The sequence below is a fragment of the Drosophila teissieri genome, chromosome 3R (genome assembly GCF_016746235.2).
Source record: "Drosophila teissieri strain GT53w chromosome 3R, Prin_Dtei_1.1, whole genome shotgun sequence".
Lineage (NCBI taxonomy): Eukaryota > Metazoa > Arthropoda > Insecta > Diptera > Drosophilidae > Drosophila > Drosophila teissieri.
The window spans coordinates 14399934-14425207 of NC_053032.1; the positions used below are offsets into that span (position 1 = coordinate 14399934).

Sequence of the window (25274 nt, forward strand, 5' to 3'; positions counted from 1 at the left end):
GGTCGTTCGAAAGTGCGTGGGTGCCAAAGTGGAGCAGTAAGGGAGCGAGGGGGGGGTTTAAGGACGCTTTGGGGAACGTCAAATTAGCAGCGCGCTCAGATTTATTTGCTCGACATCGCCGGGGCCAGCGGATGTGAATGAATATGAATGGTCATCATTGGCAGTCACGAGTGCCTGCTGACGTAGTTGCCAAAATATCGCCGATTGGGCCCAGTGCACTCGAGCTCCTCCGACATCCCTCCGACCTCCTTTTACCACTCTCGGCTGCCCAAAAGCCGCTCAGAACTTAATTAAGCCTAACCTCAATTGGCCAAATCCCCGAGCGAAGGACTAACACATTCCCTTTGAGCTGGTCGTGAATTTTAATTTTGTTTATACTGGACACCCTTCTCCCAAGAAACTATGAAGCAATACTTTCAATTTCAAAGATACAATGTAATATCTATTAATATCAATATTCAGCAAAATAACACCTATTTATGTTCGAGTTATTAAATAAGATAAAGTATTTCCCTAACATGCATGATGTGCGAATTATTGGTACACCAACCTGAGTAACATTTGAATTTATAAAATGTTAAATAAATTTATAAAGAATAAATTATATCATAGCTAAACAAACATCAGTCTTATCAAAGGAAAATTATTTACGCACATCATACATATACATATGTACATATGTTCGGCACTTATTAAAGAATTCCATCATAAATATAAGTTTTAATTATGATATTGACCTTTTAATCTTCAATGAAATAAAGTTAATTATTTGTCGCTTGCCAGCATTCAACTTTGAACAGGTCCAGCTGTTGAAATACCCCTAGTTCAACAGATTTTACAGAGATTGTAAGTATAAGTACTATATTTGTAGATTACAGATGCAGTGCGAAAATTTAAGTTTTCCCCTGGCTCATCAAATCTGGTTGGCACATCAACAGCGCGAGCAAATTGATTCGCCAACGAGTTGTTTACAACAATTGCCGCCTCCACCTCCGATTCCATCCACCTCCACGTCCATCTGGCATAATCGGTCCGCTCAAATGCGATTTAGCTTCTGTTTAGCCTGTTGCTACAGTGAATATCCCCTATCTCGCCCATCTCCCCCGCAGCTTATCGCTGTGCACCCAAAACAAATTAGCCGATAAGCAGCTGACGCTGCTCCCATGCCCTCCGATCAAAATATTTGACAACAAACACAGGAGCACGGGCTACCAATGGATTTTGCCCATCGATGATCATCTGTCTTCTGAATACTCTGAGTAAGCACTCAATCTGTATCAGGGCGCTGCATCATCTGACCGACTCTTGATTCCACCCCATCAAGCCCTCTCAGCTAATCTGATAGTTAATTAATGATTATTGCAGGGGCGGGAAACCCCTAGATTAGCAGTGCAGTTAATTAAGCTTTTAATAAATAAATCAACGAAGAAAACATAAGCTATGTTCTAATACAGAAATTGGAACACGAAGAGTTTGATCTCATATTTTATATTTAGGTAATGAAATTCATGTTTCGAATCGTTAAACAGTCATTGCGTTTTCCAGAGGAGTCCTGATCACTTCTTCTTCAGGATGGAGCTGACGACAGCCGGAGCTGCGTAGGTGGAGATGGGAGCAGCTAAGGCAGTTCCGGCGGCATATGTGGTCACAGGAGCGGCGTAAGCAGGAGCACTTATGGCGGAGTAGGATGTGTAGGCGGGAACAGCGGCAGCGGCGTAGGTGGAGTAGGCTGGGGCGGAGTAGGCCAAGGGAGCAGCTGCGGAGTAGGTGGCGGCATAGGTGGCCACTGGGGATGCGATGAATCCTGCCTGGGCGGCGGCAATGCAGAGGGTCAAGCAGATGAGGAACTTCATGTTGAGTTGGTTGTTTGGGCTTGTTGGTTGGTCAGTGACTGATACTTTTGGCAGTTTTCTCAAACTTTTTATAGGACAAATGTCAACAATTAACGAAACTGGTTTTCGAGTATAGAATCCCTAATCAGAACACAATTGCGTCCGCTTCGAGATTTCTGGTGCGGAAGCAGCACTTTGCTTTTATTCAGTCGAAGGCATGTCAAACGGATTACCTTTGCAATTTAAGTTTTCAAAACGATATCGGTATTTTTTCTATAGTGTTCACTTATAAAAATTAACAAAAATAAAAATTTGGAAACAATTTGAAAGAAAAAGAAAACTCTTTTTTGAACACAGTTTGATTGGTAATTTAATTACGAACTCAACGAGGTATGACATTCCATATTTGGACCAACATTTCGAAAATTTGAAAACTCAGCGTAAAAAACGCGCGGCTTAGTGCAAATTCTGCTACAATCGCAGTCGCTGCGCAGTACGAAATTGTATGGCGGGCATACATTTTTTCTTGTATTGGCGCCTAGTTTTTCAATCCCTGACTTTGAAATGATTTTAAATTAATGTATAACGATTAACTTTTCTTCAAAAATATTAAATGAAGTAATATTGAATGAATATTTTGAACAAAAATGTAAAAAAAAGGTAGACATAGATGAAAAATTGACAAATTAAAAAATGAAAATAAATACAAATTTTGTTCTTTAAAATTTGTTTATGTTTTGTTTTTAAAACATTAAATATGTACCATATTAGCATTTTCAGAGAAAACAAATGAAAAGTATTTGTCGAAATTGGATAAAAATTGAGAAAACTGCCTCCAAAAACATTTGTTTTGGGGTATACAATCTTCTATTTATCACACCATATGTATGACCACCAAGTCGAAAGGTACTAAAATTACCTTTCATTTAAAAACAAAATTATTAAAATATCTCAACTGGTTCAAGAGTTATGATTTTTGTTCACGTTCCATATTTGGACCAACATTTCGAATGTTCTGATCAAAATACAAATAATTCCCAACTTGTTTTGGTTTAATTTAATTTATATGTACCTTCATCTATACATACAGATGACCCGCACAGACCCCGCACAGACCTATTTAGCTATTTAGCGATGGGGCTATGAGCGACCATAGGTTTGGTGGGCAAGAAAAGTGCGTCCATAACATCCGAGGAGGTGAGAGAAGGGATCAGCCGAAGTGAAAGTATTTGTCTTTTTGCAGCCCGGTTGTAGCTTATTGTCGCACGCAACTATCTTTTATTGAAATTATGTATAGGCATTCCGAGATCTGACAATTATCGTGCGTGCGCTCAGATCTCGAGTTAACATCTGGCCTGTTGTATTTTTTATCAGTGTAGCGGTTCGTTACATGTTCTAATACAGAAATGGAAATACGAAGAGTTTGGCCTCATATTTTATATTTAGGTAATGAAATACATGTTTCGAATCGTTAAACAGTCATTGCGTTTTCCAGAGGAGTCCGATCACTTCTTCTTCAGGATGGAGCTGACTACAGCCGGAGCTGCGTAGGTGGAGATGGGAGCAGCAAAGGCAGTTCCGGCGGCATATGTGGTCACAGGAGCGGCGTAAGCAGGAGCACTTAAGGCGGAGTAGGATGTGTAGGCGGGAACAGCGGCAGCGGCGTAGGTGGAGTAGGCGGAGTAGGCTGGAGCGGAGTAGGTGGAGTAGGCTGGGGCGGAGTAGGCCAAGGGAGCAGCTGCGGAGTAGGTGGCGGCATAGGTGGCCACTGGGGATGCGATGAATCCTGCCTGGGCGGCGGCAATGCAGAGGGTCAAGCAGATGAGGAACTTCATGTTGAGTAGGTTGTTTGGGCTTGTTGGTTGGTCAGTGACTGATACTTTTGGCAATGTTCATCGGCATTTTATAGGTGCTGCAGTTCAAATGGGACTTCAAATTTTAATTAGAACACAATTGTGACCAGAGTAGTATTTCTGCTGACTAATGATGCTGGTTTGCCAGGCAATGGCGTATCAAATGGATTACCTTTTGGTCGTTTAGTAGTGTAATCCTAATGGTTTTACTCTCGTTGACTTAAGGCCGATTATTTAATATTATATTATTTCTTAAATAATAATATGAATTTTTATTAATTTATCATTTATTTAAGTACATTCGTTTAAATGGATAGCTCTTCTAATGTTTGGATTTTAGAAAAATTAATCGGTTTTCATAACTTTCATGTTCAGTATTTCCTTAAAAGGCAAATGTATTTGATTTTAAACTAATTCTTAATGCTGCCACAGAAAAAACCAATCGTCTGTTATAAGTGAACACTATAGAATAAAATACCGATAGGTAATCCGTTTGACATGCCTTCGTCTGAATAAAAGCAAAGTGCTGCTTCCGCGTTCAGCGAACATTACGCACCAGAAATCTCGAAGCGGACTCAATTGTGCTCTGATTAGGGTTTCTATACTCAAAAACCCGTTTGGTTAATTGGCGACATTTGTCCTATAAAAAGTTTGAGAAAACTGCCAAAAGTATCAGTCACTGACCAACCAACAAGCCCAAACAACCAACTCAACATGAAGTTCCTCATCTGCTTGCCCCTCTGCATTGCCGCCGCCCAGGCAGGATTCATCGCATCCCCAGTGGCCACCTATGCCGCCACCTACTCCGCAGCTGCTCCCTTGGCCTACTCCGCCCCAGCCTACTCCACCTACTCCGCTCCAGCATACTCCACCTACGCCGCTGCCGCTGTTCCCGCCTACACATCCTACTCCGCTTACAGTGCTCCTGCTTACACCGCTCCTGTGACCACATATGCCGCCGGAACTGCCTTTGCTGCTCCCATCACCACCTATGCAGCTCCGGCTGTCGTCAGCTCCATCCTGAAGAAGAAGTGATCAGGACACCCGAAAAAGACTTAATGACTCCAAGTAATTGATCGAACAAAATAAAATCATTATATAGCAATCGGTTATATCTGAATATTATTATTTCCTGCATTGTGTAAGCCACAAAGCGACCGAGGATCCTCCTTTTAATAACAACTAAGTATCAGTTGATTCGCGAAATTAAAGGCTACATAGATTCAGGGTATGCATAGTCATTTCATATTCATATTCATCATTTCATTTAAAACTTTCATTAAAAATCGATAACGTTCATAATAATAGTTTAGTAGTTAAGCACCTACAAAGGTGCATTATAACCGACTTACCTTCACTGTTACAATAGAAAAAGCTTCAAGTCTCATATTTTATATCAACTTTATTAAATTGCTACTTTACGATCAGCTCTATCGAAACTAATTTCTGATACACATATTCGAGCTGCATAATTGGACGGCTTGCGTTTCAATTGGCCTAAAAACAAACCAACAAGAAGTTCAAGAGTAAAATACAGCATTAAGTGTTGAGATTCCCGATGGCCAGACTTCTGAGCTGACTGGAAGAGTTATATAAGCGGAAACATCGGAGAGAGTGGACAGTTGAGCTTAGCTTAGCTTAGTAGAAGGAGCGGATAAACCAAAGACCCAGCAGGGAGCTAAGGATGGCGCTTACGCTGGCCAAGGATGGGGTCGAGGCTCCGTTGTGCTGGTTGCAGATGCGCGGCTGCGGGGCGGATACGTATTGGCAGATGGAGCCCACGAAGTTCACCTGGGCGCGATCATTCACCTTCTTGTCGAATTGCTGGAAGTGGATGAATAGAATAGGTTTTTATCATTAAGGGTTGTTGGTCAAGGATTATTTATTATTTAATGAATTCAACTCTAACCGCAATGACGTATTCATTGTTTGACCATTCTATGTAATATGATTCACTCACCTCATTGAACAGGATGGTGGGCACGCTGGTGAGGGGCTCCTTGAGCCGCATGGTGGTTTCGCCGGCCTTCCTGAGCAGAACCATTCCCTCGGTGGAGTTGGCGCAGGTCTTGATGTTCTCCCAGTTGTTGATGTGGTTCTCGGTGGCGCATCGCTGGCCGGGATAGACGTTGTCCGGGAAATTCTTGCCAGCCTTCATCAGGCAGTTGATGAAGTCCATCGTGAGCGACTCGCGCGTGAACTCCACCTGGTAGGAGTTGGCCTGGATGTGCTCGATGGCGCAGGCATGCACCTTGTTGCCATAGCACTCGTTCGGACCGTGGTGGCAGGTGAACGTCACCTCGGAGCCCTGGGTAACGAACTGAGGAGGAAGCCAGGCCAGGGGCCATGCAAATGAGCCATTGTCCTGCCGACAAACGGGGCCAAGGGACCACTCACCTGAGACTTTCCGAACGGCACGAAGGTGAGCTCCACCACATCGCGCAGTTCTCCCTTCATCGCCGGATACACCTGCTCCGTAATGAACTTGGCGCTGTCCGGGCACAGGGACTCGTAGTAGATGGAGATGGGCACCTGCAGAGCAGAACAGAGTATGGTAAATGAGCCGAAATATATTACGAGACTACAAAATATATATAAGTTTGCTTATCATTATATTATTTGGATCCATTTAACTAATCTATAGCCTTTATAGAAGATCTCAAGAATTTGATAGGTTGCACAAGATGTTGCCTTGCTTTGATGTTGGACTATTAAGTTGGATTATTTAGCAATTTAAGTTGTATTATATTTGAGCTACCCATTTTGCGTAATATGTAGTGGTGGCAGTCTGTTCATTGGCCATTGAGGGTGCATTGCGTAATTTGCATTTTTCGAGAGTGCAGCCAAGCCGAGGCATGCAAATCACATGCGGCTGAGTGGACAGGGTCCAAATATGGCTACCCTTTGTTTATCAATTGGGGACAACTGCCTCATGCTCTAGTCCTCGAGCCAAAATATTGTTGAACTTGGCCCGCCATGCACATGAAGGCTGTACATAAGGAAAATATGTACCTACTATATACATATCTGCGTATAGAATAAATTAAGGCTTGATTTATATTGAACTAAACGTAGCACACTATATCCAGAATAACAAGATCAAATTCAATCTTACTATCTTCTCAAAAGCTAAACCATTAACTATGCTGCAGTTTATCATTGGATATTTATTATTGGTTTTCAAATTTGACTCGTGATACATAAGCAAGTGGGTGTATAAGTACATTTGCTTTGCTATCTTGAGGTTACTCCCCCAATTCAACTGAACTCAGAAATGGCGACACATTTATGTACCTATCAATCAGAGAAATATTGCTGACTTTAGCTTTCTTTCAAGAATTCATCAAACGCCTATTTTTTAAGAACGGCGTACAGTCAACAAAAAATTCGTAGTAAAATTAAATATTTGACAACAAATGCCCTATTTTCAAGCTTACGTGCTTGTAATACGTATGTTTATTTATTAGTGGCTGTACAATCAAGTTGCATTTAATGTAATTTCATTTGGCTATTTAATCCCAAATTGAAGCTGTGTTTAGAAGGCAATAATATAAGTACATTCCTGAAAGCTCGTGATCGAAGCGCAAACGCTTGAACAATGCCAACAGAAAAGCAGGGGCAATAAAAAATAAAGAAAATAAGCACAAATGTACTGGCATGACGTGTATGAACACAAATGCAAATTGCTTTTGCTGGAGTTGAAGTTATATAAAAGCTAATGACACATCGCTGAAAGAACCCGCCATTCTTCTCGATCTAAACAACAACAGCAGCAGACTCAGCTAAGTATATATGTATATACACTCATGTATCATTGTACCGCGCATATGTACATATGTATGTGCACACAAAAAAATTATACCTATCTTTAAGACGTGACGAAAACACAATTACATACATACATATATATTAACGGGTCTGTAGAGTGCTAAAAATATGAATGAATAATTTTAGAATGCTAGATAAGCTTCTCCATTAGTAAGTTGCAATTAACTATTTAGGACTTTTAGATACACTCTCTAAATTTATAAAAAAAATGAATAAAGAATTTCAAACAATAACCATATAATAAAGAATTTGTAAGGGCTAAGATAAAATATATTGTCTGGAATAATTACTTCATATAAACGAATTATCAAAGAAAAACTATCTTAGCGTTAGAAATTTGTTAGCTTGAAATGAATGTGACCACACAGTATCATCTGCTGGACATTGCTGTAACTTTTTGGGAACCCCGTAAGCATTGTCTTCAGTGTAGAACAGTGGAGTTGCAGTTGGGGCTGAGCCGGCGAGCACCGGTTCTTCTGTGAGAAATCGAAACTGGTCTTCGAACCGGTTCCTCGCCCAAATGAAAATAACAACAGAGCAACAGGGCGCTTATGGAGAACCTCACATATACATACGTACATACGTACGTACGCTTTTCCACGGTGGCGGCATTTTCCGATCGGACGACTGGTGGCCCAGTTCGTTAAACTCTCGAAATGCCACTTGTTGCTGCCACGAAAAGGGTGCAGCTTTTCTATGGTTTTTTATAATATATTTTTCATCTACCTCCCCTCCTCCCTTCTATTTAGTTATTCGACTTAATCACGTCTTCACCTAGATGGTAAACGCCATTCGGATGCCCCTGACACGCTTTGCTGTTTGTTGTGCAATGGCGAAGTTGGGCATGGGGATTTTTTCGCAAGCTTTACGGAGGGTTTTCCGAGCCGGAAACTCACCTTAGCGGCGCCATAAGCGGAGGCAATCAGGCAGCTCATCAGGAGGCACACGGCGGCGATTTTGTGACTCATCTTCAGGCTTCTCGTTCTTCAAAATTCTTTATATATGCAGGTAAATAGTCAGAACGTAACGAACGGCAGTCGTGTTGTTAGCGGTTCGGTGGCTGAGCGCGAACTGTTGTTTGTTGTGGAGAGCTTGTCGCTTAGACCGCAGTTTCAATTCCAGTTGCCACTTGCCCGCCGTCGCCAGTCGAAAGCCGATTTCCAGACTGGAACGATGGCAGCGATGAGGGAGACTTGCCTGCACTTTAATTTGGGTTCGGGTTTGGGCTGGGCTTCTGTTGTACTTTTATTCCAGTCTCTCGATCGGAGTTCCAGTCGGAGAGGGAGTTAAAGCCAAGTGTTGAGGGAAATGAGAGAGCAGTGCAGATGTACACACATTTAAAGTTATTAGATGGTTTTAGATAGCCGAAGCTTTCATACTCTTCGGGATTTGTTTTATAATGTATTTCCAACACGTTTTCAGTATCCGATAGGATACAAATAAGCTCTGCTATTTCTGTAATCATAAAGAAACGATTTCTTCCGCAAACCATATTTTACCTGATAACTATTTTGGTTTAGTTTTGCCCTCAGCGACATTGTTATATAAATGTGTTATATTCAGCCCGCAGTAAACGTAACCCAATTAAGGAAAAATTTATACGTACATATATACATTTTTAACTGTGTTTCATACTTTCCAAATCCTTTCAAAACCTCAACATACTTTGCCGAACAAACTTCCGACACCTGGGGAAATCAGACCCAACCAGCCTTTCGCCCACACGAAATGCGGTATAGAGTACATTTGCTTGATTTTTGGTTTTATAAATAATGGAATTACAGATTAAAATGCACAAGAACTGGGAGCTGGAAGTCCCCAAGTCCCTCATTAGTCCCGAAACCGAAATCCCTGGGCTATCAAGTCCTTGCGAGCCTCCAGAATTTCATCTTGCAGCTCCTTGGCGGCCTCGGGGCAATCGTTGAAAGTTAGAGTTCTATATAGCACAGTCCAAACGGAATAGATCTGAGGATAATAAACAGTAGTAGTCAATAGGAGAAGTTATCTCTGCAGACTCTTATAGGTTCCTATCTATGAACTCACCCCAAAAATCACGAGGAGCACAAGTGGCAGAAGCTGAATGTGCAGGAAATACTTGGTAGTCAATGGCGTTTGCACAGTTCCCAAAAGAACCGAAAGGTAGGGAATCGCAAAGAGGGATGCGTAAAACAGCCAGCGTTGTAGATTGGTCATGGTTAACGAAATTTATTGGTAAACAAACTAAATCGAACAAAAAAGTTCTACACGTAAACTTAGAGCTGGAACTTGATCCGATGTTCGCCCGGCACTTCGATATCGATATTAACCGGCGGCTATCGATCATTTTTTAATATCTAGTAAGAAGTGGTTCCAATAAGTAAATATGAGTTTGGCACTTTTCCAATGAGATGTTTTCCACTTAGACAATGTTTAATATTCCAATTGGCAATCTGAAGTCCTGTGCGACAACAGAAAGCTATATACAGTTAGCAATGCAAACGCCATAGCAATCAGCTAACCACAGTTACCAATCGATAGGCAAGTTGCGTCATAGCAGCCAGCCTTCTACAGCCAGCAATTCAAATCAAAGTAATCGATAGACGCAGTTTCAAACTCGTTAAACCTAAGATTTAATTAAACGTTGGTGGGCGTGGTTGCTGCGGCGCCCACTGTACACGGCGTATTGGCAAGCAGGTCAGCGGTTCGGCAGCCAATTATTTGGAACTTGACCTCGTTCTCGGGCAAGTCGCCGCCCACAAAGAGTTTCGGCTGGCTGCTCAAGGCCCACAGCTCCTCCTCTCCCTTGGAATTCCGGTTGATCTTGAGGCCCGTGACGAACTTGATCTTGTGCGGATTGTAGGCCACCACCCGCAGGTCGTCCGCCGTGTAGTTGCCCACGGACTCCTCCCATTTCACCACGGCGCCCAAGCTGATGAGGCTGCAGTAGAGATTCCCCGACTGGTCCATCACCTCCGACTCGCACTGGATTCCCCGGGTGCCCAGGCTGTGGAAGCCATCTCTGCTGGCCATTCTGCTGGCATTCGTGGACTTCCAGAAGGTCTCGTTGTTGATCAGGGCGAGCGAAACCCTGACCTCATTAAAGGCGTTCAGCGTGTGGAAGTACAAAAAGCGCTCTGTGAATTTACATTGGTTATTAAGGTTATAAGGTTTTATCTTAAATCAAACAAATTTGTTCGTTTTTAGAACTGGGTTTGAAATGTTACCTTCCGCCTCACTGGGACTGAGGCTCACTGTGAATATTCCCGCCTGCGAGTTGCTGGAGCGTCCCAGTCCCAGCAAAGGTGACGGCTTCATGGACTCGTGCTCGATGCGCCAGGATCGTCCCGACAGGGAGTCAAATACGATGAGGCCGTAGCCCCAGGCATCGGCTATGTAGGCCCTGCCGCCCACACAGCGATTGGGTGTGCCGCTCTCGGCCAGGTCCACCACCAGGGCCGTGAAGATGGACACGCTGGGGATGTAGGCACTGGGAGGAAGTGGGTGTCGCTGCACTAGCTCGTCCTTCACCAGGTCGAAGGTGAGGATTTGGGGCGGGCACAGCTGCAGGGAGTTTACCTGCCCCGAGTCCACCACCCAGAGACGCCAGCATTCGTCGATCTGGGAAGAACATAGCCAGGAATTTAAAAAGCCATATGCTCAAAGAATAGCTACTAAGTAAATCCATGAGACCGTATTCATAGCAGTCAAAATATAATATAAAATGGGCCAAATATTCATATACTTGTACTTACATAGGTCCTAATGGCCGAGGTGATGCCAGAGCAGTTGTTGGGTGGCACGTGCCACTCCGCGCTGGGATACGGCTCCAGTCGGGGATTCTCCACCAGCTCATTGTGCTCCGCAGCCACGGTGGCCAGTGTGAAGGGTGTGGCCATCCCCAGTCGCGGGATCGTGAGGAAGGTGCGATGCCTGCCCTCATCGCCGTACTCAATGTCCACATCCACTGGCAGAAAGCGATTGCCCTTGGCCAGATCGTCGCCCAAACTGAGGTTCGTCCACTGGTGCAGGGTGTGCAGCTCCTTGAGGACCAACTGCTGGCCCCGGACTGCACAGAATAACGCGAGGAGGACGACCCACATGGCTTTCTACTGGGAACCTGCTAAGTGCTAAGTGACAGTTCCGCGCGGTTCAAACGATTGCCGAAGACTAAAGATGTGCAGGTAGGCCCTTAAGTTCTTAGCCTTCAGTCTGAAGTACACTCACAAAAACGTGGGCTAAGTATACGTAGTGTTTATTTATATATTTACAATTCAATTATTAATTTCTGAATAGCTTTAGAAGCTTTAAATAAGGTTCTTTATTTACTTTGGCTTTAATTTATACATTTTGTATAATTTTAGGTATGAATATATGTAAAAGGTGAACATGGTTTTCCCCATAACCCTCCGCGCTTCCCAAATTAAATGTAAAGGAAACTAAGAGAGCTGCCAAAGAGTGATTGGTATTTTTGTGTTTATTTCTGCGAGTGTAATTGACCATCAAAGTCGAAGACAAAGGTCGTGTACCTGTGGCGGTCAAGCAAACACCTTCGAATGGTCCCAAGATTTATGGATGGACATCTTTTATGTCGGCTTAAGAGTGTTTACACAGATCTCGAGGGTTTCTGTGCACCTAAAAGCAGCCCCGCCCCTGCAAGAGGCCATCCACATCGCACCGCATCACCCGGTAATTGATTTCCCTGTAGTCAATGGTTCCGGCAAATATCTTCTGCAGGCGATCGGAGAGCAGCCACAGTTCCTCCTGGCCATCAGCAGGTCTGCGGACAATCTTCATGCCACTCACGAATTGCAGCGTAACCGGATTGAGAGCAAGTGGCTGGACGTTCTCCCGGTTGTAGGGCCTTCGGATGTCCCAGCCGAAAATGCCGATGGGCTCCAGGAAGCCACAGAACCAGAATCCCCGCCTGCTTATCGCATGTGTGGCGCACTGAATCCCCCTTTTGCCCAGCGTAATGAAGTCCGACAGGGAGGAGCTAAAGCCCTTCTGCCAATTGGTGGCGTTATTCAGGACATCCAAGGGAATGGCCAGCTCCAGTTCGTTGGTCAGCGCGTGGAAAATCAGATGGCGGCGCAATCCCAGTCCCAAAGGAGTCACTGCCAAGGCCAGAGGGCCATCGAGCAGCTCGAAACTCTCGCCAGCCACCGTGTGCGTTCCGAACTTCGCGTCCGGATAGGTGAACTTGTTCTCGATGCGCCAGGAGCTCTGGCCCACGACATCGTACACCACTATGGCCTTGCTGGTGGGATCCGCCAGGTAGGCAAACACATCCTTGCACTGCCCACTGGGCGGCGGATCCCTGATGTCTGCAAATATGTTCACGAACCTACTGACCTTCGCCTTGTAGGACGTTTCGGGTAGACGATAGCGATGGATCAACTGATCGGTGGCCAGGTCGAAGACCACCACCTGCGGGGCACAGTGCTGCACGAACTCTATTTCCCCGCTGTCCAGCACCCACATCTGGCCACAGGCGTCGATGTGAATGCGGTACACCGACGTCAGACCATCGCAGTTCGCTCCGTGGCTGCTGTGCCACTGGTAGCTGGGATAGGCCTGGATTTCGCTTCCGTTCTCCCGCTGCACATTGGTGACGTAGGCCAGGGAAAAGGGAACTCCCTGTCCGAAGCGGGGAGACGTCACGAAGTGTCGGGGTGGACCGCCATTAGCTGGAAATTAGGTGAAGAGTCTTTAGGGTACAAGGTCATCAGCGGTATCAGTGTAAAATAATAAGGACATCAAAAGGATCTGCTCCTTTTCTTCTTGTTGAAAAAATATTGAAATATCAAACATATTTTACAATTTATTCCCAGTAAATGAAATTGACTTGTTGTTAAGTAGTATGTTCCTTTTTCAAAATGCAAATTGATTGGCTGACAGCTCATTTGCTTGTATAGCTGTACTAATCAAGCGTAAAGCCACCAAGTTGTCAAATACTATGAGCCAATCAATTATTCAATGTAAAAAATGAATAAATCTGTGACTCCCGCAATACTGCTGTGTGCTGCTTACGTGGGTAATAAACATCGATGTCAATGGGAATGGGACTATCCGGATTGTAGCGACCATTTCGGAGCACCTGCTCCCGTTCTTGTTCACTGGGGAAGCCGTACTGCAGATTCCTCCATTCAAAGACTATGGGTGTATCCTTGTGATCCGAGGGAAACTTGAAGTCCGGGAAGACGGTCTTGGGAGGATTAATGTGGTACTGGGCCAGGCAAAGATTTGGGTAAGCGATCCCCACAGCAAGGGCTAGAATAAGCCTAGGAGGAAATATCATTGCTATCACTGAGTTTGGTCAACGTTTGAGTGGTTATGAAGTTTTACATTTTACGAGTTATTTGTCACGATGAGAGATCCTTACGCGAGGGCTCTTGCCATTATACTAAACCATCGCACGCCAAAAACCATACGAAATTGGGAAACAACAAAACCAGAAGCCATTTCAAGATGGTATATCTTACTCCAACTGGTTTTTAAATTGTATTTTGAATCTGCTTGGTTGTTTTTATATGCTCATTTCTCTGGAGTCTCTTCTTTTGTTTTCCTACCCTTGCTACGGGTATTTCGCTGTTTATATCTTTATTAATAAAATATATATAAATAGGTGATTTTATAAATAAGAAAGTGGTAACTGAAATTTACAGCGTTATTACTTTGCTAACAATAACAATGCCTTAATGCAAATGAAGTGAACTATTTTTCGATCGGCTAAGTATTAGGATATTTGGCTATAAGGAATGCTATAACTTAATAGACAAGATTTAAACAAAACTCACAGAGAACTCCACAGACTCAAAAGTGATTTAATGTGTTGACATTGAGGAAACCCGAAGTAGTGCTAGTCAGGGACTGATTTATGTCACAGCTCTTATCACTTGTCTTGCTAGCCAAGCTTATGAATATCGACATGAAGTGATTCAGTCAGTGGACTTTTTTGTTTATGGTTAATGGGCTCCTTCAGATGTGGGCTACCAGTACAGTGGTTCCTCGCTTATAGAAGCACCTTACTTGGAATAATAAATTCATTTAAAATTCAAGTAATTTTACTTAACTTGTATTAAAGTCAGCGAAAAAGGAAAAAGACAACAATTATAATGTGCATTGCTAGTTATTCGCCTATTCAGTATTCAAGCTTCAAAAAGAAAATAACAAATAGTTAATTGGTGTTTACATTAAATGAATAATATTACTTCTTAGATTAAATATTTGCAACCGAAAAGAGGAAATTAAATTGGCACTGCAAGTAAAACTTAATTGCCTTAATGACTTTACAAATTTGAATTGGAAGCACATTATCGCACACAGTAATCTTAAACATGCTAAATTAACACATATTCTCCAATAAATAAATCATTGGGTGCTTATGGCTTTATGATCAAAATGGTCTATGGCCTTTTATATGCAAAACCAAAGTGGCGGAGGCGCGCGCCACTGAGAACTATTCCGCAAACCAGTAAAATGGAGAAATAAACTCATTAAATGTGGCAAAAACTTGTTTGGCTGTCGTTTCACGCCTCATTTAAGTGCCAGTTGAGTGCAACGACTGTGCATTGGACGGTAACTAGGCTTGATTTGTTTAATTAATCAAAAATCATTTTGTCCATTTGGACATTCTGTCCACTCTGGTCGCTTGACAACCTTTTTTTTTGGGCCTCATAATATTAAAACAAAGCTTTATGGACGGGGTTATGCATTCAATTTAAATGAGCGCAAAGTTGTAAAATTTTTACGGGTTCGAACTCGTCACTCACTTTTCCTTTATATTTTTTATAATCCAATTTTATTAGCAAACTTTTTCCGAAATGTAAATTTTATGATTTTGTATCAGGTTTGTGAGCTAAACATCGTAAAAGAATCGTAAAGATAAAAAGCTATGTCGTGATAAAAATAATGTATCAATAAAACCAGTTGCATATTTTCGGATAAGATTGTAAACTAATTGGGAAGTATCAACATTTAAATAACAAATCTGCTTGTAAAGTATTTAAATGCAATTGCCTGCATTAGAAAGTGTCTCATATGATTGACCAAAATCACATTCATAATCAATTACCAATCCCACACACCTGACTACATGCAAATGTCGCCGATCTGTCCACCCTGCCCCTGTGCAATTATAAAATTTGTTTCTTGTTTTTCCATCAATTACTGCCTGGAGCGGGCGATACTATCTAATCCCACCGACGCCTGCCAGTCGACCGGTTTTGGCCACAAATTATTAATGGCATTTAAAACAGAATACTGAGTGATGGCCCAAACTGGTCGCTAAATTTGGATTTGGATTTGAGTTTAGCAAAAAATGAAGTTTAATATTCTTCGCACATTTAATTTAACCTTACTCCACTTCGCCTTCAATTCGAGAAGAGTGCTAATAAGCGAAATTGGTATTTGCAAAATTAAGTAACATATATGGCCAACGATGCGTGGAACGACTGCCGGAAGTTGGGCTATCACCTTGCCGGAGTATCAAATGCCAGGCAATCTCTAATGCCGAGTTCCAGATTGGGTTTTTGTGTTACCACACTAATCTGCAACAGGTGGCGGACTCGTTCCGACTTTATAGTTAATGTCTTCGCTAATCGCCCGAGCTGTGACACTGCCGTTCAATGCATACTAATGCGAAAATAATCCTCGGTAAAGTGTCGCCGCCGATACTAACGTTTAATTAATTGGTTTGAGTGTAGTAAATAGTATGCTTTATGGCCGGCATTAATCAGACTTTGTAGCTTTCCAGCTGGAGAAGAGAAACTATAAATAATAAGCGTAGGAGCTATAAGTTAAAAGCGGCCCATTTATAATCTATAGATTTCCGAAACATGGGTTTTCCACCGACGAGTTCGTTTTTGAACTTTGAATCCATGATAATTTACAAAATTTCCAGCCTTCGGAATAGGAAGTTACAACTCAAACTTTTCGGTTTATGACCTGTTGTATGCTCAAACTTTGGTGCACACAACACTCATTAAAGCCACGCCAGCAATACACATAAGCAGATGTCTCATTAAAATAATTTATTCAATTTACATTTTATATTTACACCAGCTGCTGCGAGCATTGCGTATACGCAGAGTGGACGCCACTTGTCCTTCACTGCTGATCCACCGACCGCGTGGACCGCTGATAGTAGTAGCCACTGTGGCGGCTGCTGAAGGCGGTGGGTGGCACCGAAACCACTCGGGTGGTGGCCGCCGGAGCGGTGGTGCCCACCAGGGTGTCCAAATAGGACCGCTGGTAGTTGTCCCTGGTCGCCTTGCTGGGCGGGAAGGCCTCTCCCTGGTTCAGGGCGGTGAACGGATTGCGAGCAGCGTAGTTGACGATGCCGCCGGTCTCGAACTTGAAGGGCGACTTGGTGGTAAAGGGCGTGGTCAGCGCCGGACTGGTGAAGTACGTTTGCAAGGCATTCGTCGAGGCCTGGCCGTGAGTATTGTAGACGCCGTAGTTCAACAAACTGTTGTGAGTGGGTGGTGCGGGCAGGGCGACTCGATGACCCAGCAGCGAGTTGCCGGCGGGCAGTTCCAGCCTAACAATGCGGTTGTTGAACTCATTGGCATTCAGGTTCTTGAGGAAGAAGCGATGGAACTTCGAGGCTATGGCATAGATAACTCCCGGCTCCGATTTGGTGGTGGTGATATCCGCCACAAACTGCAGCTGATCGCGATCGAAAGCCAGCACCGACTGCTGGTTGGTCGTTGGATTCCACGAGGCGATGGCCGTCTCACTCAGGGGACTGAAGATCAGGCTGCTGTCGAACGGCGATACGGAGAGGCCAATGCCTTGGGAGCTCTTCTTGCCCACCAGTTTCACGTCCAGCATCTTGCCGTCTGGCAAAGGACCCGCACGCAGGACATTCTTGTGCACGGAGAAAACTCTGGAATATAAAGAGACTAAATTAGCGTTTGTAACTACTTTGGATTCACAAAACCTAACACTCATGGTATTCAATAATAAATATTGTTATATTTAACAAGGCAATAAGTAACCTAATTACTTATTAAATTACATCCGGCCATATTTAGATTTTAGGTAATGTGAGCACAACATAACTCGAAGTCATTCGAACTAAGTTAATGTTCATTATTTCAACAGTAAATCTAACATTGAAACCTGAAAGGCAATGCAAGGCATTGTAGATAATCATACCTTCCTAAAGTTACGTGACCAATTGCCTTAAGTCAATAAAGGTCTTTTATGTATTTTGGGGGTAATTTGCGGCTGAATGAACTGGTTGGTTTTCTACTTAAGGATTGAAATACCTATCAAATTGTTTGAATTAATAGTTGACTCACCTATCAGTGGCCAAGGGCTGGAAGTAAACCACACCGGTGCGCTCATCGAAAGTCAAGCCGACCACTCCGTCCATCAGAACGAAGCGATGCTCATGAATCTCGGACTGGGCGAAGTCCGGATCAGGATACATGGCTGGATGGGAAACCCGCCAGGTGACGTCCTTGCCACTGTCGTACACTATAATTCCCGGCTCGACGGTGTCCGTAATATAGACGAACACATCATCGCATCCCTTGGCCGTCGTCTCATCAATCACCATGTTGGTGAACAGGGACTCTCCACGCAGGACCTCCGGGGGGAAGTCGATGCGTCGCACCACTCGATCCGTTGCCAAATCCACGACCAGGATCTTTGGCGGGCAGGTGATCTCGTAATCCTCCAGGGATCGCGAAATTCCAGCGTCCAGCAGCCAAATGCGGTTGCAGGAGTCCACACGCAGGCGGTAAACCGAAGTCAGGATGAGATCGCTGCAGTTGAAGTCACTGCGTCCGGTGTTGGAGAAGGACCAGTCCGGGTAGGCGTTCAGGGTGGGGGAGTCCCCGAACTGGGCCTTGGAAACCCAGCTCACAGTCGAGGGTACTCCTGAGAAGAGCTTTGGCGTGGCCACAAATATCCGGTCATCCGTAACAGCCAAGCCCGTGATGAGCACATTTTGGGGATTGAAGAAATTCGGGTCGGAGACCGGAGCCTGAGGTTCGAAGTTATAGCGATGGAGTTTCCACTGCTTGGCCACCTGCAAGCCAGGGGTTAGAGCCTGGCTTACCGGCGACCAAAGGACCACACAAATCACTCCAACTAGGATGCGAATCATGGCAAGAGGAGGTCTGCAAAATATTAGAGCAATCAAAGAGAATTACTTGATGTTGCAGCCACTGCAAGTCCAGAATTTAAACTGCTGCAGTTCAGCTTTTGCTGGGGCTTATCTATCATTTCTATTTCCGGACAATCGTCATGGGAGGAAATCGGAATCAGAATTTTCCCAACATAAAAATAGCCTCTTATTGAAATTTGTGAAAGCATTAGCTTGTTTTGTACTTAACTGAATGTCTAACCCTTCGAAAACCTTTATGAATACGAAACGCAACCTTTCTATTGAAGATATTGTTTCTATAAATGGCTTTGAATATGGTCTACATTTGCTTATGAAAACCGTGAAAATTAAATAATATTGTTTTAAATCACATTTCTACTTCTATTTTAATTTATGAATCTTTGTAGTGTATTTGTAGTGTAAAGACTTTGAAAACCACATGCAATAAATGCATAACCAATTGGTGAAGTACCACAAACCCTGGATCGTGATATTGAATGAATTAGCTGCAAACGATTAGCAAGTCGTATTCAGCAATTGCAGACGATGCATTTTTAATTGGTGAGCTACAATCTACATACAATGCCGTCAACTACTGATGGGTTTCCCAGGCAATTCACTCAGTTTAAATGGAACCAATAGGGCTAGTTCGCTGTCATACCAGAAGCCTTTCTAACCAAATGCAGAAAAGATATTGGCGGTGATACATATTACATGTAAATGTGCCAATTCCGGTGCCGGTGTCGTTGCCGGTATGCGGATCGCGGATTGTGGATTGTGGAGTGCAGACTGCAAAATGCCGAGTGGGCTTGGCGATTGTATTCAAATGAGTTCGCAATGCAGCCGGGTCAGTCCAGATTGAAGTGTCCGCATCCATCAGATACGTGCGCTTGCATCTGAGGCGTGCTTTTATTTCTCACGCCAGTCGTGTCCCACTCGCACACTCGATCTCAACGGCAGTTGCAGAAGATGCACTAATAAAAAATGCAGGTTTCTTATACTATTGCAACTATATACCATTTATATTATATCCCAAATCAATCTCTATGTATTCGACTCGATTTGCCGCAGTGTAACAGCAAAGCGTTTGCATTTTTTAATTGCTCAGCAAGTTTTGCTCAGTGCGGAGACATAAGGAACTGACACTTTAATTTGCTATCCACTGGTCAGAGGCATTTGAATATTTTTTTTGGCCAATTGGCTGTGGGCAGTAGTCTCTGATTTCGCTCAAATCATATACTATTAAATGGCGGGGACAACTCCCAGACTCGTTTGAATCTGGCAAATTGCAGAGAAACATGGCCAACGTGCTGCATGAAACTTTCATTGGCGCGTGCCACGATAAGCAGTTAGAGATAATTGAATTTTTGTAATTTCCAGGCTGGCAACTGGCATTTGATGATTTACATAAAACAAAGAGAGAAAAGTCAAGGCTAAGCCCGGCGCAACATGCGTAAAATAGATTTATTTCTGCGCACCTGTGCACTTTACATAACACTTGTGCAACGTCGAGCGGAAACACGAGCAGTTTCCCAGTCACAGCCCAAAAAAATTCAGAAAAGAAATGTCAAGATGAAAACTCGACTGGGGTTTTTGTCACTAGTGTATTGGGCTCACTGGGCGGCAAGCGGAACTAACCGCTTACAAAGAGTTTACAAGTCAAGAGCTACAAGCCTCGAAAAACCCAAAGCCACTTGTTTTTATATTACATGTTATTAAATGTTGTTGTTTTCGCATTTCGCTTGATAGACATCCACGATGATGAGCTATGGCAGCCCAATGAAATTTCGCTTAATTTTCGTTTAATTTGTCCATTAAATTTCAGCACGAAGTGGTTCGAAAGCGTATGCTGAAAACAACTTGGCTGCACGATAGAAACCTCTTGGCCAAATTACTAACAACATTGTGGCAGATTAATAAAATGTTTGGCTCAGTAACCTTTGGAAAATGACTTGTTTTTCCTCCTTAGACATGCACTTGTATTCAATGATAACATAATTTGCAAATTTCAAATATTTTGTCTTTTTCTAAGTACTATATTTCTTAGTTCAAAACTGCTAACTATTGTGAACCAATTTATAGCGTCACAAGCGCTTCCTTTTACCTATTACAAATCTAGTACACCCTTTTTCTCTGAGGGTTACGTCTAAAAAATGCATAAAATATATTTATGTTAATTACGAAAAAGCCTAGACTAAACAAATAAATCAATGAAAAACCTTTTAAAACCTTTGTCATAAAGAAACTTGCAGACAAAGGCCTAATATTATTCACATAATTCATTGGGAGCATAAATATGTGTGTAGACAGTTGGCCTATTAATAGAAATGTCATATTTTGTGGGCCAGATTTGGACAGCCCACTAATTAATGGCTCCCTTTAAGACATCTCTATAGGCAAACGTGACGCAACGAAAAGTGTTATTCCCCCATTGGACGCCGGAGGCCAATTAAGAAAAATAAGTTCAACCTAGTTGCACCAACTAGTACTACACACAACGACTATGCGATTGGATGGTGTGTTGCCTTATCTGAATCACAATGTTACAATGTTTTGCACCTCGTCGCTCGGCGAATTCTCACGCGTTCCACAATGGACATGAGACCGAAAATCTTTAATTTCAATTGAGTTGTACTATTATACTTTGATCCTATTTGAATCGCCCGATTTTGGTGTTCTCATAAACCACAAAACTGCTGCGGAGTTGAGCGGATGCACGTTTGTCGAAGGTTGATTAACACCTGCTTGTGAATTTTTGTGATTTTGCCAACGGCGGAAAAGGTCGCCGTAACAGCTTCCTTAGAGCCAGCAGACATGTGCACATCGATATGCGGTCATAAATCCAGTATAAATCGGCAGTCACGTAGAGTGGCTGCACTTTGCGGCAGCGATCGATTTTAATTGGGCCCAAAAACCGAACTAAAGAAAAATGCGTTTGCCAACAAAAGTTAATTAACACAGTTCCGTTCTCCGGCCGCAGCGGCTTCTTTTGGCCACAAACCAAACTAAAACACACTGACACACGCGATTGGCGCATTTGGCTAATAATTTACAATGTGCAACAGCATACCCTTGGCTTCGGCTATTGATTTGCCAATGAAGTCAGATGGGCTCTAAATATGTTATTTTTTGATTCGGAATTCAAGCGGTGAGAGTGGCATTGGCAACGCCTCACAAGCTGCACTCGAGCAGTTAACTAAATGCACGGCAATTTGCACTTTAACCGTTGGAAACCGCACTTCGCGAAGTGGCAGCAATCGGCGCGTTCGTTGCCTAAGTCTTTTGTTTTGTGGCCCAGGCAATTTGTGCTTCATCTGGCATTTGCTTACTTTTGATACACTTCGAGTTTGCTGGAGCTGGTTGTTGAGTAGTGGCTGTTATATTTTACTTAATCCTAAATTTCTGCTCTTTTTCTTTTCACTGATCGCGCGACACGTCCGAGCGTAGCGGTTGCCGTTTTGCGACTGCGTTCCGTTTGCCAGGCGCACCGAATTTTATAAGAGTGGGTTACTTTACTCTGTTACTTCATATTGGCCTAGCAATCTATACACTTGGTCGACTCCTGCTGCAGTGCAACTCTTATACTCGATGGGCGGACATTCAGAGCAGCTTTTCTGCTGGGGACACATCACTCATACGCTCCGTGGTGCCAGTTTCCGCAAATTTGCATTAAAGTCTGCAGGTTATGAGTGCTGGCAACGCGACGGCCACTTGTTGTAATTCAGTTGTTATTTGCTGCGGCAATTGGGCTGAACTCTTTTTACAAGTTCATTATCGCCATGCCCATAAATAAATCTTTTGGTTTTATTTTATCATTTGGGCAATTTCGGTATTTGTATCAGCATATCAGCGGCTGTTTTTGTCAATGGAGAGTCCATTGTACCGCATGGTGATGCGGCGGAATTTAAGGTAAACAGACAGTTATAAATTAAATGTACTGGGGTGGCAATTAAAATACCACAACCAGTTCGAGAGGCCAGTTCAGCTGAAATGAATATTTGTTTTATTGATATTTTTGGAATACACAATGCTGCATTTAAATTTCAGTAATTGCTAAAGTTAAATTTAAGATTTATGCATCCCCATGAGTTGGCAACTTAAAACATGTCCCTACTTGCTAGTATAAACTAGCGTTTTAACTGGATTTTCAAGCTGTGCCAAGATTATTATTATATTATTTACATTTTCAGAACCCCCACAGCTGATAAGTAATTGGCCAGTCAAATATGTTAAGTGATTTATATTACACCCCTTCATTTTCATTTTATTTATTATTTTCAGCTTACACAGACTGCATTTGATTATCGTTTGTCAGACTAAGCTGTATTTAAATTCTCTGAGCCCCTCTATTGATAAGTGATTGTCTCTCATTCGAATTCCGCCTGCTGTTGACTGCATTTAATTATAAATAAAATTCACCCGGTACCCTTTCGTTCCGCTAGTGGCAAATGCAGGACAGGTGCTAGAGCTTAGCACACATAGACTGGATTTCCACCGGAGTTGTCCAACTGAGCTGAACTGGATTCGGGTTTCATAACATGTTGGCAGGAACCCATTTACATTTTTACATTTGACCAATATCGGCGCCAGTGAAAGCCCACGAGACCAACGAGCCGGCTCGTTTGAGGGACCAACTTGCTGGCACCCATTCGAAAATGGAAAGTATACCGAAATGCATACAGATTTGAATTTTCGGGGACCGGGTGCCCCAAATTGAAAACCCACCAAAATGTTCTCTGCCGACAATTTTCGTCGACTGTGCGCTAACCCAAAATAAGGAGAAAAAAATCGTGAAAAGCCCCACTTAAAAGGGGTTATGCAAAAAAGGTGACTGCAGCCGCTATATCGAAACTGGTTTGCGGGCAGAATTAGCCAAGTTAGCATTAAGTGGCTCGATTTGGCATTTGTTTGCATTGTGACACTCGGAGTTTGTTTACTTGCTCGCGAATTAACCAATGCGTGGATGAGTACCGCCGTTTGGGGCATTATCATTGATGATTACTCTGATTAACACATGCTAATGGGCCAAGCCCATTCGACATTCACTTTGCCATTGGCTCTCTTTCTTAATTGCCGCATTTTCGGAGAACACTTGGACCCCAGCTAATACCAAGTTACGATCTAAATAATCGTTTATGTAGTACCGGTTCTAACCACGCCGGTTCAAGGCTGTGGCCAATGTCAGCCGATATGGCCGGCATACAGTGATATAACCGGGTAATCCAATCCAATCCGATCCGTTTCAGATGTTACGACATGCGAGCCGGGCGGAAACGTAGGTGGCTTGTGCCTATCCCGGGGCGGTTCGCGGCTATCAAAGCTATCAAAACTATCACAACCATCAAGAGTTTCCTTTCACAACAACGCCCTGGACCGATGCTCATTAGGCGGCTTGGCTCGGCCGTTTCGAAAGTAACCAATCTGCGGAGAAACAAAATCTGCGCCCGGTCTGCTGGCCACTCGCTCCATATGACTCGGTGACGATGAACACTTGAACACTTGAACACTGGAACACCTGAACAGCGGAAGATTAATAGCCGCATCGCCATACGATGGCCTAAGTCTGCACACCGGGAGAAATGCCTAATCAAATAAACATTTATAATATTATTAATTTGATAAAGTGTCATATACCAGGGATTGTATCCAAAGTATATAGTGCCTAATCAAAATGTGTCTAATTTTGCAATCCATATACCTTAAAGCAAAATAATAGCCCACATAACTCCTCTCATTGTGTCCATTACGAAATGAACTTCAAATATGTTTCAAATTGAGGCTTTCTGGCTGTCCACTGGTTTCACATTCTCCAAATGCCTTGTCATCGTCGCAGTGCAATTGCTTCATTTGCGCATTCTGTGCGCACAAATGTGAGTTTAATTGAATTAATCTGGCTGGACGGAGGCAGCTCTTGTCGCCCGTTGACAGTTTCATTACCGACTCCGTCATCGGCGACAAGGTCTTGACGAATTCGGTGGATTTGGTAAACATTTCAGGCACTTAGGTGGCTCTGGGACCTTTAGGGCCAAGCATTCTAGGCGCCGGATCCCAATCAACTAATATCGCGATCAGCACTAATTCTAAAGCGGCTTTAATGGGCCTGCTTAAGTGCTTGCCTCTTGGTCTTCGGTAATGGTCTGCATTTATACCAATTAGGCCAATGTGGTTGAAGGCTCCACCTCCGCAGAAGGTGTGCCAACAGCCGGTTTCGGTTTCCCACAGACACTCGCAGAGATACAGCCACAATTGTTTCGAGCTATTTTGTGTGGCCCACACTTTCGTTTTCCGTCGATTGTGAATACCACTGGATTATCAATATCCTCCAATAAAACTCGAGCACTGCGGCTGGAGAGTTATTATTACTTCAGCCATAAGCTCAATAAATCAGTCTTGAAGTACGAGTATGTGTGGCCACTAGTTACCCATATGCACACAGAAATAAATGGGGGTCGTTTAAGATTTTGCATGAATGAAAAATGAGGTGCCATTGATTGTAAAGCTGAAATAGATTATTTGACATTAGGTATGCATACATAATATACCTACTTTCTTCTCTACCTCCATGTGTTCGACAATGATCTTTTTTCTAGGTGCAGCTATGATCGTTTCTGTTCTCTTGGCGAAGGTCAGCACCATGCCAAAAGTGCTGCAACTGACTCTGAC

The 25274-nt window shown here is 43.3% G+C and overlaps 8 protein-coding genes across 8 annotated transcripts; 1 reads left to right on the forward strand and 7 right to left on the reverse strand.

Annotated features, from left to right (window-relative positions):
• Positions 1-1556: 1556 nt before the first annotated feature.
• LOC122621427 (vitelline membrane protein Vm26Ab-like) lies at positions 1557-1905 on the reverse strand. Its single transcript, XM_043799282.1, has one exon. The coding sequence runs from the start codon at positions 1851-1853 to the stop codon at positions 1557-1559; it is 297 nt and encodes a 98-aa protein (XP_043655217.1). The 5' UTR covers positions 1854-1905.
• Positions 1906-3337: 1432 nt separating this feature from the next.
• Positions 3338-3691, reverse strand: LOC122621428 (cuticle protein 16.5-like). The gene has a single exon (XM_043799283.1). It carries the CDS (start codon positions 3665-3667, stop codon positions 3338-3340), a length of 330 nt encoding a protein of 109 aa, XP_043655218.1. The 5' UTR covers positions 3668-3691.
• Positions 3692-4375: 684 nt separating this feature from the next.
• Positions 4376-4720, forward strand: LOC122621751 (vitelline membrane protein Vm26Ab-like). Its single transcript, XM_043799725.1, has one exon. The coding sequence runs from the start codon at positions 4400-4402 to the stop codon at positions 4718-4720; it is 321 nt and encodes a 106-aa protein (XP_043655660.1). The 5' UTR covers positions 4376-4399.
• Positions 4721-5067: 347 nt separating this feature from the next.
• LOC122620079 (GILT-like protein 1) lies at positions 5068-8598 on the reverse strand. The gene is made up of 4 exons (XM_043797372.1): positions 8410-8598; positions 6083-6217; positions 5646-6005; positions 5068-5509 (listed from the first exon to the last, which is right to left on the reverse strand). The coding sequence occupies exons 1-4, from the start codon at positions 8479-8481 to the stop codon at positions 5324-5326; spliced, it is 753 nt and encodes a 250-aa protein (XP_043653307.1). The 5' UTR covers positions 8482-8598; the 3' UTR covers positions 5068-5323.
• A 656-nt stretch (positions 8599-9254) lies between these two features.
• LOC122620080 (dolichol-phosphate mannosyltransferase subunit 3) lies at positions 9255-9787 on the reverse strand. The gene is made up of 2 exons (XM_043797373.1): positions 9557-9787; positions 9255-9478 (listed from the first exon to the last, which is right to left on the reverse strand). Exons 1-2 carry the CDS (start codon positions 9704-9706, stop codon positions 9344-9346), a joined length of 285 nt encoding a protein of 94 aa, XP_043653308.1. The 5' UTR covers positions 9707-9787; the 3' UTR covers positions 9255-9343.
• Positions 9788-10126: 339 nt separating this feature from the next.
• Positions 10127-11592, reverse strand: LOC122619155 (protein yellow). The gene is made up of 3 exons (XM_043795904.1): positions 11245-11592; positions 10717-11110; positions 10127-10626 (listed from the first exon to the last, which is right to left on the reverse strand). The coding sequence occupies exons 1-3, from the start codon at positions 11590-11592 to the stop codon at positions 10127-10129; spliced, it is 1242 nt and encodes a 413-aa protein (XP_043651839.1).
• Positions 11593-12124: 532 nt separating this feature from the next.
• Positions 12125-13790, reverse strand: LOC122622504 (protein yellow). The gene is made up of 2 exons (XM_043800976.1): positions 13523-13790; positions 12125-13179 (listed from the first exon to the last, which is right to left on the reverse strand). Exons 1-2 carry the CDS (start codon positions 13788-13790, stop codon positions 12125-12127), a joined length of 1323 nt encoding a protein of 440 aa, XP_043656911.1.
• A 2719-nt stretch (positions 13791-16509) lies between these two features.
• On the reverse strand, positions 16510-22072 carry LOC122619154 (major royal jelly protein 1). Its single transcript, XM_043795903.1, has 3 exons — positions 21941-22072; positions 17800-18624; positions 16510-17381 (listed from the first exon to the last, which is right to left on the reverse strand). Exons 2-3 carry the CDS (start codon positions 18609-18611, stop codon positions 16601-16603), a joined length of 1593 nt encoding a protein of 530 aa, XP_043651838.1. The 5' UTR covers positions 18612-18624; positions 21941-22072; the 3' UTR covers positions 16510-16600.
• Between the last annotated feature and the right edge of the window lie 3202 nt (positions 22073-25274).

Coding starts and splice junctions, on each gene's coding strand:
- LOC122622504 (XM_043800976.1), bottom strand. CDS start 13,790: ATGATATTTCCTCCTAGGCTTATTCTAGCCCTTGCTGTGGGGATCGCT. Junction 13,180..13,522: donor CATCGATGTTTATTACCCAC/GTAAGCAGCACA, acceptor CCTAATTTCCAG/CTAATGGCGGTCCACCCCGA.
- LOC122619155 (XM_043795904.1), bottom strand. CDS start 11,592: ATGTGGGTCGTCCTCCTCGCGTTATTCTGTGCAGTCCGGGGCCAGCAG. Junction 11,111..11,244: donor CCTCGGCCATTAGGACCTAT/GTAAGTACAAGT, acceptor TGTTCTTCCCAG/ATCGACGAATGCTGGCGTCT. Junction 10,627..10,716: donor CAGTCCCAGTGAGGCGGAAG/GTAACATTTCAA, acceptor GTAAATTCACAG/AGCGCTTTTTGTACTTCCAC.
- LOC122621428 (XM_043799283.1), bottom strand. CDS start 3,667: ATGAAGTTCCTCATCTGCTTGACCCTCTGCATTGCCGCCGCCCAGGCA.
- LOC122620079 (XM_043797372.1), bottom strand. CDS start 8,481: ATGAGTCACAAAATCGCCGCCGTGTGCCTCCTGATGAGCTGCCTGATT. Junction 6,218..8,409: donor CCGCTTATGGCGCCGCTAAG/GTGAGTTTCCGG, acceptor TCTGCTCTGCAG/GTGCCCATCTCCATCTACTA. Junction 6,006..6,082: donor TGCCGTTCGGAAAGTCTCAG/GTGAGTGGTCCC, acceptor CTTCCTCCTCAG/TTCGTTACCCAGGGCTCCGA.
- LOC122621427 (XM_043799282.1), bottom strand. CDS start 1,853: ATGAAGTTCCTCATCTGCTTGACCCTCTGCATTGCCGCCGCCCAGGCA.
- LOC122619154 (XM_043795903.1), bottom strand. CDS start 18,611: ATGATTCGCATCCTAGTTGGAGTGATTTGTGTGGTCCTTTGGTCGCCG. Junction 17,382..17,799: donor CAGCCCTTGGCCACTGATAG/GTGAGTCAACTA, acceptor TTTATATTCCAG/AGTTTTCTCCGTGCACAAGA.
- LOC122620080 (XM_043797373.1), bottom strand. CDS start 9,706: ATGACCAATCTACAACGCTGGCTGTTTTACGCATCCCTCTTTGCGATT. Junction 9,479..9,556: donor TGCTCCTCGTGATTTTTGGG/GTGAGTTCATAG, acceptor TATTATCCTCAG/ATCTATTCCGTTTGGACTGT.
- LOC122621751 (XM_043799725.1), top strand. CDS start 4,400: ATGAAGTTCCTCATCTGCTTGCCCCTCTGCATTGCCGCCGCCCAGGCA.